The sequence below is a fragment of the Acomys minous genome, assembly GCF_964271855.1.
Source record: "Acomys minous genome assembly, chromosome: 9".
Lineage (NCBI taxonomy): Eukaryota > Metazoa > Chordata > Mammalia > Rodentia > Muridae > Acomys > Acomys minous.
This window is the reverse complement of record NC_140490.1, coordinates 69,978,087-70,000,985: the sequence shown is the minus strand read 5'-3', so window position 1 is coordinate 70,000,985 and position 22,899 is coordinate 69,978,087. Positions and strand designations below refer to the sequence as shown.

Below are 22,899 nucleotides of genomic sequence, written 5' to 3'. Positions count from 1 at the left end.
AATTCTTGTCTTGAGAAAAATAGTTAGTTACAGGGTACTGGATCACCACTACCTATGTGTCATACTAGTCTCTCATCGATAATAATAATAATGTCACCAAAGAGCTGGTGCTGGTCCCAGAACGGAGCATGTGAAGCAAGTGACAATCACTGAATTGAAATTGTGATGGTAGCACACGCCTGCCTTTAATCCCAGCACTCGGGAGGCAGAGGCAGGCTGATCACTGTGAGTTCGAGGCCAGCCTGGTCTACAAAGCGAGTTCAAGACAACCAAAGCTACACAGAGAAACATTGTCTAGAAAAAAACAAAAAACACAAAAAGAAAGAAAAATAAAGAACTCCACTGGGCTTGCACCTTTAATCCCAGCACTCAGAAAACAGAGACAAGCAGACATCTTTAATTTAACACCAGGGCCAGTACAGGTTTGAGGCCTTGTCTCGAACAATTTGAAAACAAAATCAAAATACAGATCAAGAAATTCCATGGACTGTAAAAGTATAATATAGATACTAGATCTCAAACACTTGAAAAAATGCAGTCTGTTTAAATGGTTTAGACACTGAAACCATTTATAATAGATCGTGAGGAACATATTAAAATCAATGTCAAGCCGGCCGTGGTGGCACATGCCTTTAATCCCAGCACTCAGGAGGCAGAGGCAAGCGGATCACTGTGAGTTCGAGGCTAGCCTGGTCTACAAAGCGAGTCTAGGACAGCCAAGGCTACACAGAAAAACCTTGTCTCAAAAAACAAAAAAAAAATAAAAAAATAAAATAAAATAAAATCAATGTCACTCCTTTTCTTGTTAAAAATGTGCCTGCTAACAAAGCGGAAACTGTATGATTATACTGTCTCTCTCCTGAGCAGTTAATTAAATTAAACAAACTGGCTTTCTGCTTTCAGATGCAAATAGAAATCCATAGAAACCAATCCATAGAAAATCCTGGGAAGTGAACAAATTTAATTTTTCTCCCCTTACATTCCTAAAGACAGAGATAAAATTCTCTGTTCTGCTCACATCTCACGTTTAGGCAGGACAGAGAAATGGAAAATTATAGGTCATGAGAATGGCCAAAAAAATACACTCTGGAGTGAAACCCTTTATCAGATGAGAATTTCAATTTGCTGCAGACCTCTCATCCGAGCAATGAGATTTGCAATTTTCTAGGAACTCTCAACAGAAATTTCATTTACAGTTTGCAAGTGGAGAAGGGGAGTGTTCTAAACCTAACCCTATGGGGTCTCCTACTTTAATTTCATCCCAGCCAAGACAACTGCACACCCAACCTACAGTCTCATCATCTAAGTAAAAAGGAACAGAGGCAGAAGGAGAGAGAGGCCCTGCAGGACCCTCCAGAGCATTAAAAACTCTTTAGGCAGTCCCCGTGGGAACACTTAAAATGAGACTCTTTCCTCAGATGGGACTGAAACAGTGACAAGACTGTCCAAATGTCACCTAAGGGAACTGGAGCAGAGGCACAATTGTTCTTTCTTTCTTTGAAAGAGGGTTTCTCTGTGTGGACCTGCCTGGCTATTCTGGAAGCCACGCTGCAGACCAGGCTGGCCCTGAACTCACAGAGATCCTCCTGCTTCTGCTTCTGCCTCTCGAGTGCTGGGATTAAAGGCGTGCACCACCACCCAGCTTGCAAAATTAATTTTTTAAGGGGCATTTTTGTAGCAAATTCAACTTTTTAATAATTTGGTTATAAAAATACAATTAAAATTTTGTTTTGTCTAACTTAAGTGATATATATATATATATCTGAAGAGGGAGGAAATGACAGAAATATGTGGGGAAGGGGAAGAAGGGAATCTTACCCTGCCTTTCATAATTTAGAGTGAATCAGTTTTGCTGCTCATGAAGGAACTCTGATCTTAACTCTGATTAATTTCAGCTGCCAATTCTGTTCTCTCCACAGAAACAAAATGAGACCCATATGAAAGGAGAGAAACGCAGCGGCAATGAAACTTAAGGCCTTACTTAAACCCAAGTTTTCTATGAAGATGTATTTTCAGAATTTCAAGGAAGAACAAAATAAATGTTGTAAAATCGAGATTATTTATTTTTGAAAACTGGCTTACCAACCTAGATTTAATAACTGTGGCATTCCATTAAGGGTTCAGGAATTTAAAAACTTAATCCAAGACTAATAATAAAATAAACCTGAAGGTGGAATTCATCATCATTCTAAAAAAAAAATCCTGAGTACCAGATGCTAGTTGGGTGGCACAGGTTTATAATCCAGAATCTCAAATGGCTGAGGCAGGAGCCCAGAGTTTCACAATGAATCCCAGGTCAGCCAGGGCTACAGAACCTGTCTTAAAAAAAAAAAAAAATCGAAAACGAAAAGCATAACCGCGAACACTGGGAACTTAGAATACTTATTGGGAAACCACACAAGTATTATCTCTTAAGTTTTTCATTCTTTCCCATAAAATTGAAATAGGCAGCTTACTGAACTGGTGTTTTCTCCCATTAGCTACTTGGTATCTACCTAGGTTTATAAGGGAGTCACTATGATTAAGCGAAGGGGTTACCTCCACAATTGCTCTTTTCTTTGAAAAATCATTCCCTTTAAGTCTTTCCAGATTACTCCAGGCATTAAAAAAATATATACACAGCAATATCTACCTTACAGATTCATGTAAAGATTAAATGGGTTCATATACTACCAGCATGTATATAGAGAGGGGTGCCTGGCATGTTGATAAGCATTGTCACTGTTAAAAATCATTTGATATATGTTTTAAAATATTAACGTAACAGGCAAATCTCTAGTAGACTTGAATAGAAAACATGTTCCGCATGTTGAAAAGCTCGCCTGACCCTGCTCACCTGTAAGAACACTTCCAGGAGAAACCAATTCACTCTGTGTGCTCAGTAGCTGTGTCCTCAAAGCTTAGAAAAGCAGGTGGCAAAAATGTCTACGCCTTTCAGTAATTAAGTTGTCCCCAGTCCCCTCCATCTCCCTTACCTCTCTCCAAGCTCCCATCCCCACCCCCACCCCCTCCCCGATATTTTCTGTGTAGCCCTAGCCTGGAACTCACTCTAGACCAAACTGGCCTTAAACATACTGAGATCCACCTGGCTCTGCCTCCAGAGTGCTGAGATTAAAGGCATGCGCCATCACTGCCAGGTTTAAATCCAGGTGGGTGGGCTTTGTGTTAACTAGGCCCCATTTAGATTATTACATGAGACAGGGTCACGTAGGCCAGCCTGGTCAGAAATGTTTAACAGCCTCACGACCTTTAATTCTGATGTACCTTCCACTTACCAGAACACAAAACACAAACAAAACCAGCCCCAGTTATGTAGAGATAGGGACGAAGCCCAGGTTTTCCTGTATGCCAAACTCTCTACCAGGCAAATTTATACCTTCAGACCGGTCTCTACTTCTAAACGCTAAGTTATGCTATGAAACAATACAGCTTGTAGTTTTAACTATTACTTCCTTTTGCCCAACGCTCACTGTGGCTTACCCAGGACACAAAAGAGATAGGTCCTTACACATTAAGCACTACACCTGACACTGAGGCTCACCTTCACCTGGTACCAGGATCTAGGTGTAAAAAGCTAGTCTTTACTCTTGAACTTATTCATGTTCGCAGCTCTAATACTGACAACATAGTGGCTCTTAAAAGAGCCTTTGGTGCTAGGTGTTTACTGACGCTTCAGAAGTCTACTTGGCACTGGTGTACTTGGTGACGGCCTTGGTGCCCTCCGACACGGCGTGCTTGGCCAGCTCCCCGGGCAGCAGCAGGCGCACGGCCGTCTGGATCTCCCGGGACGTGATGGTCGAGCGCTTGTTGTAGTGCGCCAGGCGCGAGGCCTCGCTGGCGATGCGCTCGAAGATGTCGTTGACGAACGAGTTCATGATGCCCATGGCCTTGGACGAGATGCCCGTGTCGGGGTGCACCTGCTTCAGCACCTTGTACACGTACACGGAGTAGCTCTCCTTGCGGCTGCGCTTGCGCTTCTTGCCGTCCTTCTTCTGTGCCTTGGTCACCGCCTTCTTGGAGCCCTTCTTCGGGGCGGGGGCGGACTTCGCGGGCTCAGGCATGACGCAACACTAAGCAAACAGAGCACCAACAAAAAACCAAGCAGAACACCTTTGTGAACTCCTTATCTAGAGCTTCGTATGCAAATAGAGATAAGAGCCCTGTGTCTTGGTAGTGGTCGGTCACAGAAAGGGCTTAGTCTGCTTTTACCCAATAAGAATACAGAAATCCCAGATAATGCGTTTTCATTGGCTAAAATGAACTCAAGTGTTAACCAATAACGCGCCTTCTTTTTTCGCGCTCTGGCTTGACTATAAAAGCCGAGAGGCTTGTAATTTAAAGCATCGCTTTAAGGAAGATTCGAATTGTTTATCATGTCTGGACGCGGTAAGCAGGGCGGCAAGGCGCGCGCCAAGGCCAAGACGCGCTCGTCCCGCGCCGGCCTGCAGTTCCCCGTGGGCCGCGTGCACCGGCTGCTGCGCAAGGGCAACTACTCGGAGCGCGTGGGCGCCGGCGCCCCGGTCTACCTGGCGGCCGTGCTGGAGTACCTGACGGCCGAGATCCTGGAGCTGGCCGGCAACGCGGCGCGCGACAACAAGAAGACGCGCATCATCCCGCGACACCTGCAGCTGGCCATCCGCAACGACGAGGAGCTCAACAAGCTGCTGGGACGCGTCACCATCGCGCAGGGCGGTGTCCTGCCCAACATCCAGGCCGTGCTGCTGCCCAAGAAGACCGAGAGCCACCACAAGGCCAAGTGAGCGGATTTCGATAATATCTCCAAAGGCTCTTTTCAGAGCCACTCACTCATCCAGAAAGAAGCTGGCGCACGCAAACTTAGACGCATGAAACCGTCTTTATTCAGTTTAAAACTAGAAGGGACTTTGAGCCTCAGCTAATCTCACTGGAACTCTTAAACCAAGCTGGTCTGCCTACCTCCAGAGTGTTGGGATTAAAGGCCTACATCTACTATAGGGACATTTGGGGGGGGGGGTGATCCACCACTATGCCATTTTTAAAAAGCTGCACAGTTGGTTGGTCTAGTTACCGTTAGACTTTTGCCACTTTTACTGAAGCGGGACACAATTAGATTTTACTAATTTCATCTGTTAAACCTTTTTCAAGTCCCACACTGGCAAACCCGGGTAACCCTGGATAATGGCAGTTTATCATATCAATTCGCATGAAAATTGCTTCCAGCTGGGGAAATAAAGGTGAGTGATGTCAGGTGGTAGACAGGTAAGTTGAAGAGGTTAATGGCTATGAGTATTTAAAACAGGTATATGACTTCATTGAAGGTGTTATTTAATGAAAATCATTTAAAAGAACAGAGCTAGTTTATCACATAAATTCTGCCAGGTAGACTACAAATGAGAAGGCAGGTCAGATAAGCAGGTTCTAGCTGGCACAGACTTCATCTCAGATTTCTGGGTTAACAGGTCATCTGCTACATGACTGAGCACGGGGAAGAAGGGGGGGGGGGGCGAAGGCAGCCTAAGTCCCTAATTATTCATTAGTAAAGTTCTGTGCTCTAAACCTATAGGGCGGGGAGTCTGGGAAGAGGGCAAGTCCTGGACAGCAGATCCTGCTGAGCTGTGGAGGCACTCAGGAGGCAGAGGCAGGCAGATTTCTTAGTTTGAAGCCTGCCTGGTATACAGAGTGAGCTACAGGACAGGAAGGCGAATGCAGACAAACCTTGACTCAAAACCAAAAACTATAAACAAAAGAACATTGTTTTACTCCAGATCAGCACACCAGCGATTTTGCCTTTTCTCTATGCTGTGTTCCTTTATGCAGAATTAATTGCATGTTTAAAACTGATTCACTTTCACTTGTCCCTTAAATTTATCTAATTTCCAGTAGAGCATTCATATTCAATTCCACCCGTACTTTCTCTTTTGTGTGTTCTTTCTCATTGTCTTGTTTTATGTGGCTATGGACCCCAAAAGTGCAGAGTCAGTACAGGAGGGGTGTGTGTGTGTGTGTGTGTGTGTGTGTGTGTGTGTGTGTGTGTGTGTGTGTGTGTGTAGGGAGAAGCTACAAAGTTGCAAGCAGTTGGTGTAACCTGATGGGAAGGATTTCAAAGGATATCTGGTCTTCTAATAACGCCAGCCACTTGCTGTGAGAAAAGCTGGAAAAGAAGCTCCAACAGTGGCCCACGGAAACAAAGGCAATTCTGTGCTTTCACTGACCTGAGGGGAGAAGATTCTGCATTTAGAGAAGAGTCTCTTGGTTTAGCAGGTCAGTGAGGGTATTAGGATATAAGGCAGTAATTTAGTAAATTCCTATTGTGCAGCTCTAATGTGTTAGGGCATGGGGCGTGGCCGATCCTCCGTCTACCAGGGCAGCCTCAATTCTAACACTCAGCATATCAGTGTACCATATGATAGTGCAAATCACATGCTTAAATTAGAGGGGTCACGTATGGAAATGCATTCTTAGCTAGTGAACAGGGGACTGTTGCCTAGCAGGCTTTAGGCACTAGGGATGTGACTGTGTGGTTTGCTCCGTTGTTCTCCTAAAGAGCTGCCTAGCAGGAATGAGGCCCCGGTGCAATCCTTAGTGTTGAAGAAAGAAAGAAACAAACTATGGTGCTATTTTTCTTCTCTTTAATATAAAAGGAACCCTAGGCACTTATCTATATGACTGAATATCATAAAAGTAAAACCTAGACATTCTTTTTTGAAGATGACATTTAAAAAAAAAACAAACTTCACAACAGAAAAAAGTCCTTGTATATAGAGTTATAGAGTAAAAATCCAGAGGCCACAACCAGAGTTCAAATGAAGAATCTGTACTGAGCTGCCAGGGACTGCCTGGCGAGAAACACTTCTCACAGAGAAGCCCTGGGTGTATATTGCAGGGAGTGTTTAAAGACAACGGGGAAAAACTCCATTCTGGTTGTCAGTTGCAGGAGGGACCAAGCAGTTTAATGAGAGCCAAGAACATGCAGTTCATTTCTATAACAGAGTTGGGTGCTTTCTTGTGGGACGTTTTTTACAGCAGGGGTAGAAAGCAAAGATGGTTCAGGTGAGACAAGATGGAGAAAGAAGTATTTACCCTGTTACAAAGCCAAGGATCTGCTGTTAAGTTCGCTACTGATGACAGTACTCGACCTGAAACCCACAATTCGCTAGACTAGAATACGAAGCACAGCCCCTGTGCCTCATCACGAAGACTGTATCAGCTTCACAAAGATGCAAGCTGTCGTACTTTGAATAAGTTTGACACCCCTTCACCCCGCCGTAGGCTCCTGTTTGAATACTTGGCCCATAGGGAGTGGCACTGTTGGGAGGTGTGGCCTTGTTGGAGTAGGTGTGGCCTTGTTGGAGGAAGTGTATCACTGCGGGGGGTGGGCTTTGAGGCCTCACATACTCAATCCAGGCTCAAGGCTGCAGTCTCCCTCCATCTGCCGCCTATAGATCCAGATGTAGAATTCTCTCTGAGCTCCTTCTCCAGCACCTTGTCTGCCTACATGCTTCTCAATGTGCTAATAATGGGCTCATTGTATCTGAACTGTAAGCCACCCCCAACTAAATGTTTTCCTTCGGAAGAGTTGCTGTGGTCATGGTGTCTCTTCACAGCAATAAAACCCAAACTAAGTCATAATCCAAATAGGCGGGAGCTTGGGTCCGTCGGTAGAGTGCTTGCCTCGCCCTGAGTCTAGTCCCCAGCACTACAAAAAAAAAAAAAAAAGTGCAACCAAGTGTCAAACATATAAGTAGATGACCGAAATCCTTTTTAAAAATATATAAATGGAAGTTCATTTGATGAGATTCTCTCTCCATGCACTATTTGTCATGATATGCATTATACATCACTCTAGACATTTTAAAGTAGATGGCTGGATTTAAGAGCTGACAGGGATGAAGAGTACAAAGTCCTGGTGGGAACAGTATAAACTGGGTGAGCTGGCCATTCTGCCTCTAGCTACCACAGCACAATACCTGCACAGGAGCATAAAGGGAGCTGAGAAAGAGTGGACAGAAGCATGAGCTTCACCCCTGAGGTAGATAATAAGCAGGACATGGCCACTGCCCACAGGAGGATTTTTGAAGCGATTAGAAATTATTTAGGTGTACACAGGGTAACCTCGGTAGTTCTAAAATGTTACTTTAAAAACCCTACCCATATCCTGGGTGCACACCTTTGATCCCAGCACTAGAGAGGCAGAGGCAGGTGGATCCCCTTCTGTGAGTTCAAGGTCTGGTCTACAAAGCAAGTTCCAGGACAGCGGAGGCTGTTACACAGAGAACCCCTGTCTGAAAGAAAACAAAAAAAAGAAAGAGAACTTTGCTTATGTGAGGAGAGGAATGGCAGCAGGATGTGGGACAAAGGGGACACCATCTGGCCTGTTGTAGGAAGGGACACAATGATGAGGGCTGGACTCCTACTATGCTAAGCTGCCTTCCGCTACATTTGCAGCCACCTTCCCATGTGCATCAAATCGACATCCATGTGAGTTGGCATCCCGCAGGAAGAGAGGTCTTGCGTCGGTCCTGATGCCCCACCGCCATGTCTAAGTTATACACTCTGACAGCATTGTGCCCCACTTCTTTATTCATTTCTCCAAATCCCCCACTAATTTATAATCTGGAGGAGAGGGAATTGGCCGGTTTCAACCTCATAGCAAAGTGCCTGACAAGACTGTGGGAGCTGTGCAGAGCTTCTGGCATCAGCAGCAGACCTTTGGATAAGGCCAGGATATCTTTGAAAGACTGTGGTGGGTCTGGGGGATGCTGAGGTGGTGTGGCTTCTCAGAACAGAGCTGTTCTGTGTCTCCTACAAAAGCCCTCATTCGAGCCTAAAGTCCCGGTACTTGGGCAAGCCTATCTCTTAGTTTGAGGCCAGCCTGGTCTACAAAGCAAGTTCCAGGCTACTCAAAACTATACATTGAGACCCTATCAAAAGAAGGAGGAGGAGGAAAAGGAGGAAGAGGAGGAGGAGGAAGAGAAAGTGTGAGGAGTTTTCTTAGATACACTAAATTGGTACACTAGCAAGAGATCACTTCTCATATCTCATGTTTATTGTCTGGGCTTGGGTACCTAGCTTCTTTAAACCTGCGTTTTAATCTCCTTGTAAAAAGCAGACTCTATAGTGAAATAAATTTTTGTTGTTTTGTTCATTGTTTCATCTCCAATACCTGAAAGAGTAGGAACTGAAGCCCAATGGAGAACAACTTTAGTGAACAAAAGAAAATGTAGAAATTGTAAAAATGTACTAAAACATCCAATATTTCCTCTAGGGGGCACAAGTCACCACAAAATAAAAATTTTAGGCATTGTGATTTGGAATCAATTTTAAACCTTACATTTAAGAAAATATTTCCTATGTGCTGGAATTTCTCTTTTTATACAACGTTGGAAACATACATGTACTTGCAAAGTAAGGAAACATAAAAAAAAATTACTGTTGTTCACGTGAGCCTTATATATACTATATAATTGAGCAGGGTCTCCAAAGGGGCTCTGTGGCTTAGCTGGTCAAAGCGCCTGTCTAGTAAACAGGAGATCCTGGGTTCAAATCCCAGCAGGGCCTTCTATCCTCGGTTTTTTTAAACTTTCACTAATGCACCACTTCTAAGCATGTTGAGAATGTAATCACCCCTCTGTACTGAGTTGTTCTGATCTTGGAAAATCTCGGAATTTAACTCTCCTGAGGATAAAGAAGCTCCTAAAGTGCAAATGCCTCATGACACAGAGAGAACAGGAGAAATGATGAGTCTACAGTTAGGAAATAGCAAACGGTTTGCTGGTGGCTGAAAGGTGGTTGGGTACATTCGTTGTAAGAGAATTATCTCTCAATAGAGTGATATTTCAGAGATTTGCCATAGAAATCCAGGCTGTGATCCGTTAGACTGTGGAGCCGATATTTTTGGTCAAGCAATGGACTCGGATTACCTACTCCAGAGAACTAATAAATCATGTCGTTTGGTTTGGAGTGGGCTTCCTTTTCACTTTGGAGAACAAGGAAAATGGTGATGCTGAAACTACTCTGTCTTTTGGTAACCCTGAGAATTTTGGGGTGTCTTCATTGTTTGGTATGCTACAGAAAAACGTAGTGCCATCATCCTTTCTGTTGCGATCCTCCTGACGTCACTCTCCAGCGCCAACAGCCTGCATCGCCGCACACTGAACTTCTTGTCTTCGTTCTTAAGAAATAACATCAGATCTTTCTTGCTTGAAATATAAATATACAGAACCACATTAGGTGTTTTTCCTTTACACAGTTTTGTTGTTGATGTTTCCCCTCAGAGCCTTGGTCACTTGTCCTAAGCCAGTAACTGCATCAAAGCCTAATTAAAAGAAGTAACTGTATGAGCTTTTTAGGGTGGGAGCTTAGGGTGGGGCGCTAGATAACAGCTTCTGATATGGCAGGACTTACAGAATCTGAGCTTTAATACAGCTCGTGAGACCGGATTTGGCTGAGGGCAGTAGGAACAGAAAATATAGCAGCTAAAAGTGCTTCCTGCTGGCCCGTACGGGGATCGAACCCGCGACCTTGGCGTTATTAGCACCACGCTCTAACCAACTGAGCTAACCGGCCACCACAGAAGAAGGCGTTTTCTAGGGTGTACTTGGTAATACGTAAGTAGTGCTTTTGTTTCTGGATTGTAACGCAAGATGCAACCGCGCCGGCACGAATACAACTCTGCTTCTCCACAGCACAGGAAACTGAATCTCACATATTGCGGGCTGTGATAGAGAAGCTCCGAGAGCTTGCGCGTGGGACCTGGGGTTCTCTCTCTCTTCTCGCCCCCTCGCGGGGTCTCACGACCGGCGCTGCTCCTCCGCTGCGGAGCCCTGGACCCGAGAAGCCGCCGGAGAATCAGCCGCTGCTGCAGCACGAACGCTGGCGCCGCCCGAGTCATGCCTTCAGGAGGCCGAGAGGAGGCGCACAGGGTCCATCGTCCAAACAACGCTAGTCTGTAGCAATCCAAGACAGCCACAACCCAGGGTCACCAAGGCAGAATCTCTGTTTTGACATTGTCTACCTTCTCTAGGAGGAACTTGGGAAAGGGTCCAATACGGAGACCCGCCTCAGATCCACCATGACTTGGTGATGCAGCGATTGGCAGGTTCTGCGCCTTTATTGGCAACTGGTACTCATTTTCCAAACTTGTATAAATACAAAAATTCTATTATTGCTTTACAACGAACAAGGGTATTTTTATCATATTAACTGGAGATCCTAAGGAACTGGCCTCAAGGAAGCTGTGTTTACTCACCAGCTTTCCAAATGAAACTTGTAAACTTTTTTTAAAAATTAATTTGGTTAGTTAGTTTGAAGTTTTTTGTTATTGGGGGCTTGAGGTTTTTTTCTTTACTTGGAGTTTGGGTTTGTGCTTTTTGTTGTTTTGGGGGGGAGTGGTTTTGGTTTTTTTTTTTTTCTGTTTTGTTTTGTTTTTGTTTTGCTTTGTTTTGTTTTGTTTGTTTTGTTTTGTTTTTGTTTTTTGCTTTGCTTTGCTTTGTTTTGTTTTTTAAAGGTCCTGTGACCTAATCTGGCCTTGAACTTGAAATATGGCAAAAGAATACCTTGAACTTCTGACGTCTCCTGAGTGCTGGGACTGCAAGCCTGATTATCACAGAGAGATGGTGCTGACATGCCTACTCACCGTGTGTGTATTTTTAAGGATCTGAATTCTTTAAAATAATAATGATTTGGTGGAGCGGGAGATATGGCTCAGCGGTTAAGAGTACAATTCCCAGCAACTACAGTGCAGGTGCACATGCACATAGAGCACTCATATACATAAAATAAATAATCATGGGGGACATTTACTTTTTTTAAATGGTGATTTTGTTAGAGTTTTTCAGAGAAACAATACAATGAAATGTGCACGTACACAGAAAGGCACTTGTTTTAAGAAACTGGCTCATGTGGTTGTGGAGGTTGGCAGAGTCTTTGGCCACACTAAAACTCCTGAAACTTCTCCCAGGCCCAATTGTGTACTTCCTTGTCAAATCTTCTTCCAGTAAAGAAGTCTACAAACTCAGAGAGAAAGAGTGCCAGTGTCTTTGAACTGATCACCCCAATATCTGAAAGAAGACTTTATTTCCCACCCTTCAGAATTTTGCCTCTCTCTGGCTTGTCACCAGCAAGAATCATATGAAGTCAGTTTAGTGAGAAATCCCTTTACTGTGGTGTTTGTTCATGGCCCCCTCACTGTCCGCTGGCCCCTCTGTCTTCATACTGCTCCGCACTGCATTCTCACTGGCCTGTGCTAAATACAGAGTTGAGGCCAGTCTCCTGCACATCAAGACCCTGTCTCAATGGCCCCTGTGCCTATAGCGATGATCCCAAATAATCTTTCTCACCGTGGTTTGAAATTGTCAGTAATATTTTAAACAAGATATGGCAAATCCAAATGCTGATGAAGGATGTAAGGATGTAGACTCAACTAATGGCTGTGTTTCCAAGCAAAGAAAGTTGCTGGAAGGACACGGTTGCCCTGCATCTGCCTCCCGCCCCGCCTCCCGCTTGCTGTTCACCCCTGCTGTTGACTCTGCGATACCCACACATGTATGCTTTACTAAAAGTCTACCAACTTAAGTGTGTTCCATCCCAAAAACATCCAAGCTCAAACACCTAGAATGATGGCGCATAAAATTAACAAGCCCAGCTGGTTCCAGGGTTTGTTCTGCTGATGGTTCTAGATAAGGCCAGGACGCTTGGGTTCCGCATAGTTTCACCACACTTGTGGATACCATGAGTTGGGATTGACCTAGGCTTGGGAAGAGCAGAGCTGGCTGAGCTCACTATGACATTTAGGAAGCCGGGATGTGTCTCCCTGGGGGGGGGGGGGAGGAAGGGGGAGGTTTCCTTAGCATGGGCAAAGCTATGGTTTTGATTCCCCATCTCCATAAAAGGAGGAAAACTTGTCTTAATCCAGCGTGCAGTTTGAGGAACATTACTATGGGAAAAGAAAACAGCGAGTAAAAAAAAAAATGTTTTTAACTTCTTCATGAGACAAATGTCAGTGTTGTTTTTATTAAATACAGTAACCAGGTAAATTGTTCTGTTGTATTTGTTAACACACTGTGTATCTTAAGAATAATATAATCTACCAAATTTTAATAAAATTAAAATAACTTCTTAGCAGGGCATGGTGATGCACACCTTGAATCCCAGCCTTCAGAAGGCTCAAGCAGAGGATTTCTTCATATTTGAGGATGGACTGGACTACGTACGGAGTCCTGAGCTACAATGTGAAACAGCTCTTTAAAAAAAGAAAGGAGGAAGGAACAAAAGACAGAGAGAGACAGAGAGAGAGAGAGAGAGAGAGAGAGAGAGAGAGAGAAAGAAAGAAAGAAAGAAAGAAAGAAAGAAAGAAAGAAAGAAAGAAAAAGAAAAACCTGGGCATAATGATTCACACCTTTAATCTGAGTGCTCAAGAAGCAGACAGAGGTAGGTGAGTTCCTGGCCATCCAAGGCCGCATAGTGAAACCCTAAATAAATAATAAATAAATAGCTCTTAATCAGAGGAAGACAGAAATATTGACATTTTATTCTATATTCTACTATGTTCAGTTAGTTTTATATTAGTTACTATGTCACTTTTCCACTACTGGTCCTGTTCGGGTTAAATGATAGCATTAATGTAACTGAATAGCAAATAGAATAATTTCAAATAAATACCTCCTTTTTTTTAATGTTTAAAAACAAAAACAAAAACAAAACAAAACAAAACAAAACAAAAACCACACTAGTACCTGTTGGGATTCTGTGTTTTGCGTTTGACGCTATGTGGTTATGTTTGTTAGTTTGGGCCTGGTATGCCTCCCTACCTTCACTCCAGGGCCATTCGTCCATCTCCCAACTCCCCCGCGCGGACTTGACCTGCCTCGCTTTTCCCTATGAAGCGCAAAACCCACGATCCAGAGAAACGCAGGTAGATTCTGCTTCCTACCTGCAAGTGTTGCCTTCTGCTTGAGCCTGCAGCCTATCTGCAGAGAGCTTTGTGCTGAGCAAGGGTAGCGAGCATCTATCTCACAGAGCTGGAAGGCCAGCAGCCCCGACTCCTTGGTAGATCTATTTTCAAACAAACCCGAGCAGAGTGAAGGCATCTCATAGAGCACCAGGCCCAGCTGATACCTTGGTGGATCTATTTTCAAGATGCAAACTTGCAGCAGGAAAAGGGTGGGAAAAAGGAGACAAAGCTGTTTCCGCCCGGTTTCGAACCGGGGACCTTTCGCGTGTGAGGCGAACGTGATAACCACTACACTACGGAAACAACACGGTAGCTGGGAAGTCCTTTGGCCACACCCATGTACAAGTGAAAAACCTTCCATTTGCAGGTTCTTTGTTATAGGCCAGTTGAGAAATGTTTACTTTTAAGAAATGATAAATTTCTCCCCCCTCTTCTATTTTTCATAAATCACTACCCAAAAAAAGGCTCTGCCCAACTATCCAATTCTTCAAACTCCGAGCGAGCGAGCAAAAAAAAATTTCCAGACGGCGCACGCTGTCTATACAGCTCACTCCGGTTCAACACAGCCAGACGCTCACACTCGCTGACAGAAAATGACTCTTAAGGAATCTGAAGTGCGCCCTCTGAGGCCAGGAAAGGGTCAGAGGCCCTCAGCACTGTGTGCAGGTAAAAGCGTCATTTCCTTTGAGGGCAACCAACTCGGCATACTCACTTGTACCACTTTTCTGGAAAAACTCGGAGAAACTAACAAAACCTTGAAAGAACGCCACCATGTACAACACAATGCAGATACAGAAAAGCCATGGTCTTTGCCCTCAAGGAAACATGAGTCTTCTCATGGGACCTATGTAAAATCACGATACAGAAAATAATCTGTACAAGCCTTGATAAGTGCCCACCCCAATTTACCGTCATCAGAGCATACATTTTTATATAATTATACGTCTTTATGGTTATTTTCCATAATTTGCCTCTCTTCATTAAGCCTAAAATGATTTTCTTGTTTCGTTGGGACTGCCGATCCTTAAAGTGTTAATTAATTACTTACTTAATCAATCAATCAATTAATTTATCGCTAGTATTATAGGTGTGCACCCCCAATCCAGTCCACATAAATCTTAGTGGGGGTTGGGGTTGTTGGTTTTGAGTTTTTGGTTGGTTGGTTGGTTGGCTGAGATTTTGAGGCGTTTCTCTGTTGTCTGACTGTTCCTCTGACTGCCCTGGAACCCACTGTATAAACCAGGCAGGCCTCTAACCAGATGTCTGCTTGGTTCTGTGACCCAAGTGCTTCGATTAAAGGCGTGCACTACTGCTGCCCAGTTTAAATCTTATTTTAACACCGCTAATAAATTTTCTCTTGTCCTTCTGTCTTCTGTGTTACAGACCTGAGCCATGAGTCCCATGGTGCACAAGCAAAGAAGTTTCCTCTCCCCTACAAGGCATGGGTAGAGTCGGACGTGAAAACCAAGGAACTTTGGTAGAATATGGATGCTAGCTGGGGTTGAGGTTTTGATGAAATGTAGGAATTTTTGATCTGTAATAAAGTGAGGTTAGAAGTTGGGAACTATAACCTTTCTGAACCACATTTACTGAAATGATTCTCTAGTTCCAGCTTTTGACTCCCAGTGATAACTGGAAGCCGCTCTACACGGCCTGGGGACATCAGTTTCTCCTACAGGGGGGACAGGACAATATCCTTTACGGGGAGCAGTCCTTCGAGCCACTCTTTAGTATGTGCCACTGACTCTTTAGGTAAAATCAAAGTGTGACCTTTGCAGAGGTGTGATACATAGCAGAGGACTGTGTGGTCTTAGTCATCATCCATCCATCCATCCATCCATCCATCCACCCATTCGTCTGTCCACTCATCCATCCATCCATCCATTCATTGGACATAGGCCCTTTGCAACCCAGGCTGGTCTAAAACTTGTGCCAATCTTCTTCAGCTTCCCTTAGCCTCCTAGCTATTGAGATTCAGGCCACCATGCCAGGCCTAGCTATGTCAGCGTGTGTTGATGGAAATCTGACAAATCTGAAAGAGAGTGGATTTTAAAGGTCTGGGATCAATGGAGAAGGGTTACAGCATTGATCACCTGATTCGGTGCTACAGCTCAAGGGGATGGGAATGATTCTAAGTGTTCCTGGTTGATTAACATATGAGCCACAGTTAGAGCAACTCAACAAAACGAAACTAAAACATCAGCCACAGAGCAAAATACCTACAGGCTGAGGCAATTTAAAGGCTAAAGCGAGATGGTTATAAAATATAAGACCTTCTTGTGAACAGTGATCTTCACCATAGGGCCTCTCATCACTACTGTGAGAAATGCTCATTCATATAGCTCTGGTGCCCTCGGGTTGCTCTGTGGGGACTCTTTCTTCCTAGACATCACAGTGAACCCTGCAACCATGGAGACCAGTAGAAAAGTCAAGTGAGAGGACCAAATGCAGGGACTATATTACCAATGACAAGATGGTGTCTTTGGACTGGTTGTGTCTTCCTGGAGATTCGTTCTTTTGAGGCTCACATTTGCTCCAGTGTGATGGCATTGAGAGATGGGAAAGTTAGGGGGTAATTAAAGTTATACGGGGTCCCAAAGTGGCGCTGTCATCCAGTGCAACAGGTGTCCTTGTGGGACCAAGGAAAAGACATCAGAGATCTCCAGATCTCCCTCCCTGTGTGCTCAGAGGGAAGAGCTCACAAGCACATAGAAAGAAAGCAAAAACTGACCCTGGCAACTCTTTGGTTCTGGACTTCTAATCTCCAGAATACTGTGTGGTCCTCCCAGTTTGCGACAGCCTGCTGGGCATCTCAAGCTGAGCAACTCCTCCCAACAAGAACTCAGAGCCTGATAAAGGAGAAGCTCTTTAATAATAATGACAGGCAGCTCACTATTTAATAATAATGACACACCACACAGCTCCCAAATGCTCAAGGCAGGCTGGCCTCAAGGAGAGAGTTGTCACAGTTTTTTATGAAATTTAGGAAACTTTATCTGAGATTGTACTGTTTTAATCTTACACATGCTTTTTTTCTGCAGATGGATCTTTAGGTTCCCACCCAAAGGAACACTTTGAGCAATTAAGCAGGGGAAACAAAATCTGAAACTATCTCTTAAGTCTTAAAAAATCTTCAAAGCCATTGTGTATTCTTGCAGAGATTTATTCCCCCCCCCCCCAGAGTTTCTCTGCATACCCTTGAAAATCTCTAAGTAGACCAAGCTGTTCTCCAACTCAGAGATCCACTTACCTCAGGCTCCCAAATGCTGGGATTAAAGGTGTGTGTCACCATGCCCACCTCTTGGAGTGATATTTTGTAAAAATATGGGTATAATCTAACACTAATATGTCTCACAAGAAGGTACTCTATACACTTTGATCTCAACTTTGATTTTATATTAAAGACAGAGGTTCATCCACATATCTCACATTCTCATCTCCTCTCTCTCCCTCTCTCCCTCTCTCCCTCTCCCTCTCTCCCTCTCTCCCTCTCTCCCTCTCTCCCTCTCCCTCTCTCCCTCTCTCTCTCTCTCTCTCCCTCTCCCTCTCTCCCTCTCTCCCTCTCCCTCGACAGAGTGTCATGTCATGTAGCCCCTATTGGCATCCAACTTACTATATAGTGGAGGAGTGCTTAAAATTTATGTTCCTTCTGTCTTGACCTCTAAAGTGCTAAGATTACATGTGTGTAGCCATAGCCAGCTCTTAACAAACACAGCGTTTCACTATGCACACGCGAGTGTGTGTGTGTGTGTTGCCATAAATCACCAGGTTAAATCATTCTGAATTGTTTAACACCAACAAGATAATTATTTTAAGACTCACCTTGCTGATTCTTTCCCCAATCCTGCAGTTACGGTAATACAGAAGAGAAGGAGCTTGACCTCAGAAACAGCCTCACATGTGCAAACACATCCTGCACGTGTGTAGAAAAGCTGGCTCAGAAGCACGTGGATTTTGAGTATGCTGCTATGCTGGAATATTGCTCTCCCTTAAAAAAAAAAAAAGTGTGACGTGGATCTAAAAACCTGCAGGGATAGGCTCAAGTTGAGGAAGATTGGTAGAAGAGAGCTGATTAGGCTTTGACCAAGTGACTGCCTTTTGTGTATTGCTGAAAAGAAACTGCCCAGCAGACGCGAGTACCTAGCATTGGTAGGAGTATAGTGCCCGAAGCCTTCAGAGTACGTATTTTGCCTTCAGAGTTTACTTATGTAGTACTTGTTTAATATACAAGTGAAATAACACAACTCATTTCCGGGTTAGCTGTGATGGCCGAGTGGTTAAGGCGTTGGACTCGAAATCCAATGGGATCTTCCCGCGCAGGTTCAAATCCTGCTCACAGCGTATGAGCACTTTTCACCTAGCAGTCGAGGAAATCGGTCCCCTTTGTCACATTCGTAAATCTCAATATTGAGCTGGAGGGAAATGTGGACAAAGCAGGGCTTTTAGGAGATTAGGTATGTTATGCTTTTTAAAACTCCCTGCGCTCACTTTTTATTTTAAAACTTCCTGCGCTCAGTTTAGCCATTGAGGGTGCAGTCCTTTAATCCCAGAACTCAGGAGGCAGGCAGTCAAGAGGATCCCTGAGATCGAGAGTAGTTAGTTGGTCTCCAAAGCGAGCTCCAGGACAGCCAGGGCTACACAGAGAAATCTTGTCTGGAAAAAAGAAAAGAAAAACTAAAGAAAAGAAAGAAGGAGGGGCAGTCAAATGGTTAAACAGTTACAGTTCTCCGGTATTTGATAAGAAAAGAAAAAAAAATCCAAAACCAAAGACAATACAGCTGTTGGGAACCAAAATGGACTGGAATTACAGAGCACATCTGATCTGCCCCGCCCGTGGACATGGGACGCTGCACATAGCGGCTTGGACGCGCTACACAGCAGCGCTGCCTGGCATTCACTGAGCCCCACCTGCACCAGGAAAGGTTTATCCCTTCTTACAAGTACATTTTTAAGCGTTTTCGCTCACGTTGGACGCTTAAATAATATTCAGCCAAACTTTCTTTTATATTTAAGACAGCTCCAGAGGTAAATCTGAAATGCTGGAATTTAAAGGCTTGTGCCGCCACGTCTGACTCAGCTCAAATTTCAACTGACCTCTGAGCTTCTAAATTGCTGAGTGAATTGAGGTTGTAAATCTTAATTTAACTTTGTGATGCACGCCTGCAACCCCAGAATTCTAGAGGGGCTCAGGCAGGAGAATTGCCAGTCAGGGCTTCAGAATGATGCTATTTCAAAATATCTAAAAGGAGGAGACTGGGAAAGCAAGGGAGCAAAGGGTGGGTTTGTTTTACTTTTTCATTCTATCAACGGGACTGGAGGGCGGGGCTGTTTAACCTCAGAGGAACCAACTGCACGTGTTACCAATGGCAACCTGGAGGCACACAAGGCCCCTTTAACGCAAGTCGTGTAAATTACGCAGATCAAATCCTTGTTGAAACTAGGGCTACCCTTAATTTAATGTTGCTGCTAATAATAAGTACAGGAGATAAGCCTGGTAGGGAGGGCCAGTGGCGCAATGGATAACGCGTCTGACTACGGATCAGAAGATTCTAGGTTCGACTCCTGGCTGGCTCGACCTCAACTTTTTTTTTTTAAGTCATACAAACGAGATGTTTCCGTTCAACATAACAGAAACAGATTAAGTCTTGACGAATCCTGATCTAGCTCTTACTACATTTTGTCTTGCCATGTACTTAATATTACTAATGTACATAAGATTACTAAAAAACAGAAAAGACTCTACAACTTGAAATATCACCAAATGGGTGAAACTGGAAAGCATCGTACTGATGAAAAGAAGCCAGTGCAAAAGGTACATACTGCACGTTGTTATTGAAATGAAATGTCCAGACCACCCAATCTGGAGTTAGGACTTGTCACCGGTTGCCAGGGGCTGGAGAGAGAAAAATTTTGAAGTCAGGTAACAATGACGATGTGTAATACAATACACGAATAATCACTGAACTGAACACTTTGAAAGATTGAGCTTTATTGCGCATGAATTACATCTTAATACTGAAAATCACAGTAGCGGGGGGGGGGGGGGGACTGAAAATTGATCAGTATTTTATTGGCTCATTCCCACCCATTCATCCCTCCCTGGGCCCAGCTTTACAACTGGCTTAATTTCTGGCCCTTGAGCATCTCCTGGAGAGGTGGGAAAACGGACAGATACTGACTGGAGAAAGAGAGCTGAGAAATTGTTCATAATTGAAAGCGATCCAAGACAAAACCCAGATAAAATTAGGCGTTAGAGGGTATAGAAAGACCCGGAAGTGCAGTTTGGGGGCAGGGTCTGAGTAGGTGGGTGTGCCTTCTAAAGTTTTCCGGAAGATTTGATGCAGGGAGGGAGCAGGGAAACGGTACTTGAAAAGGACGTCAAGGCGAAATCAGGAAGGAACACCGATTAAATTAAATTAAATTGCTGCATGCACTCTTCTCCTTGCAAAAGCTTATCCAGATGGGATAGTTTGTTTCAAGCCGTGCTGCTATTAAAAGAATGAAGTTAGGACGCGCCCAGGCTGCGTCTAATCCACCCCCATTTGAGATGGACGGCGTGAAAATGGTTTGGAGCGCCTCAGATTTTCTCGTATTTCTTGTGTGCCCACAGATTCCATAGTGAGTGTAGCTTGTGTGTAGCGTCGCTGCCTAGAGCCACGCTGGCTTCCCCCACGGCACTTTGGCTGTCTCGGGTAATTCACTCATCGCTTCTCCCTCCAGGCCCATTTTCACTCATCGCCTCCCTCTCCAAGTCCATTTTCTTCAGACTGAGCTGCCTGTAAACCCAGCAAAATTACCAGACTTACTGAACCTGCAGCTGAGCAGTTTTCCTGTGTTTCGTTATCCAATGTGTGCATACGCAGCTCTGTGTTGAAACTTGGAGAGTGTCCCGCCTAATTTAAACAGGGAGGATAATTGAGAGATGCGTAGTTCACGTCTCAAACCAAATATGAGCTGATGTTTCCTAGTAACCAAAACAGTCTGAAATGTAAGGAAAGGCACCCAAGCAGAGATGGGACCTGAGCATGTGGGACATGTGATTTCTCCCCACACTCAAAAATTAAAGATGAGCTCCCCAGGAGAGAGGACAGGACAGCATCCCAAGGAGATACAACTCTGTATTTTATGATGAGTTATAATGAACTGCTGACTCTAAGCAAAGGCCTCCTTAACAGGACAGACAATGACAAACATGGCAGCAGCAGGTTTTGCCCTTTTCCCTTCTCTATCCCTTGCTAAACACTTAGACTTCCCTTTTCCTCTTTAAAAACCATTCCTGCAGAGACACCTGCTGTGTCTTTGTGTTAATTTAACCCAGGGGCAGCAGGTTTCCCATCCTCTTGTCTTTTTTGTGGGGAGAATTTGAACTTGGTGTCAAACATACCCAAGCAACTTATCTCTTACGTTCTCTTTGCAAATAATACCTTGCCCTTTCCAGTCGAACATCAAGAAAGCGTCTCAGTGAGCAGTCTCTGAAAATGTTAGGATGAAAACTCACTCTGGCGTTTCAGCCTAAGGATAGGAAGCTCTAAGAGAGGCTCACTCGATCTGGAAAAAGAGCATACAACACAGAAGGAACTTCCTTTAAATAAAATGTGCCAGAAGCGGACCTGAGAGTTCTCAGCCTGGCGCTCATGGAGAAGGAAATGCGGCTGTACAGCGCTTTTACTCGTTTGCGGTTGGTCTTCGAGTTTAGCACTGTAACCAAGTGTAAAGACAGTACAATCCATTTTTAACTAACTCAGAAAAGAAGGGTAGTATTAAGAGGTGTTTCCGTAGTGTAGTGGTTATCACGTTCGCCTAACACGCGAAAGGTCCCCGGTTCGAAACCGGGCGGAAACATGGTGTGCTTAGCCTTTTGTAAATTTGTCGCTTTGTTTTACAACCGTAAACTGCCAAATACAATTCAGCTACATTTATAACTCACGGCCAAAAGGATAGTTGATTCACGAAGATGGAAAAAGTGAATTAGGAGGTAAGTAGAAATGTAAAAGTGCAAACCATTAATCAACGTAGTAGCATTTTTTGGACTTTCTTCTTCAGTGTCGTTTCTGTTTTCGATGTTTTGTTTTGTTTCAGGTTTGTTTTTGTTTTTGTTTTTTTATGGTAGTGTTTTTGAGACAGTCTCCATATTCTGCTATGCCTAATTTTATCACTATCCCTAATTTTAAAAGGCTTTATTTAAAAAATAATAATAAGTAGGGCTGGAGAGATGGCTCAGCAGTTAAGAATATGACTTGAGTGAGTCTCTGCACCCAAGTCACATGGCTCCTACACTCACACGCACACAGGCACAGATGCACACAGATGCCACACACAGACAGACCCAGAGGTACAGAGAGAGAGGGAGAGAGAGAGAGAGAGAGAGAGAGAGAGAGAGAGAGAGAGAGAGAGAGAGAAATGCACGCAGACACACACAATTTAAAAATAATAAATCGTAAAGAAAAAAATTTAAATACTTAATATAAAAATCACTTTATTGTAATGAATTGTTTGTTTTTTATTTGTGAATTCATACCTTTTGAGAAGGCCGCTTGGTTTTGAGTTTGGTTTTTTTGTTTGGTTTTGGTTTTGGTTTTCTTTGTTTTGGGGGTTTTTTGGTTTGGTTTGGTTTAGTTTTGGATTTTATTGTTGCTGTTGTGTTTTGTGTTTCTTTGGTTGGTTGGTTGGTTGGTTGGTTGGTTGGTTGGCTTGGTTTATTTGTTTTGGTTTTTGGTTTTAAAGATGGGGTCTCACTGTGTAACCCTGACTGGACTGACTCTCTCCTTGCAGATCAGGCTGGCTTTGAACGCTCAGATCTGCCTCTACCCCTGAATAACAGAATTACAGGCACAAACTGGGATGGCCCACAGTGGGAAGGAAGTATTTTCTACTGAGAAGAAAATGGAACCAAGATGTGTTAAACACCCCAAGTTAGAGATGACCAAATACTGGCAAATTCCCCCTTGTCAAATGTGAGAGTTCTAAGG

General features: G+C 44.0%; 2 protein-coding genes across 2 annotated transcripts; one reads left to right on the top strand and one right to left on the bottom strand.

Moving 5' to 3' along the window:
- Positions 1-3,647: 3,647 nt before the first annotated feature.
- LOC311604595 (histone H2B type 1-K) lies at positions 3,648-4,158 on the bottom strand. Its single transcript, XM_084794620.1, has one exon. It carries the CDS (start codon positions 4,059-4,061, stop codon positions 3,681-3,683), a length of 381 nt encoding a protein of 126 aa, XP_084650746.1. The 5' UTR covers positions 4,062-4,158; the 3' UTR covers positions 3,648-3,680.
- A 163-nt stretch (positions 4,159-4,321) lies between these two features.
- Positions 4,322-4,782, top strand: LOC311604594 (histone H2A type 1-H). Its single transcript, XM_084794619.1, has one exon. It carries the CDS (start codon positions 4,374-4,376, stop codon positions 4,758-4,760), a length of 387 nt encoding a protein of 128 aa, XP_084650745.1. The 5' UTR covers positions 4,322-4,373; the 3' UTR covers positions 4,761-4,782.
- The last annotated feature ends 18,117 nt before the right edge of the window (positions 4,783-22,899 follow it).

Excerpts from the sequence above, each read along its gene's own strand:
- LOC311604595 (XM_084794620.1), bottom strand. The coding sequence starts at position 4,061 with ATGCCTGAGCCCGCGAAGTCCGCCCCCGCCCCGAAGAAGGGCTCCAAG.
- LOC311604594 (XM_084794619.1), top strand. The coding sequence starts at position 4,374 with ATGTCTGGACGCGGTAAGCAGGGCGGCAAGGCGCGCGCCAAGGCCAAG.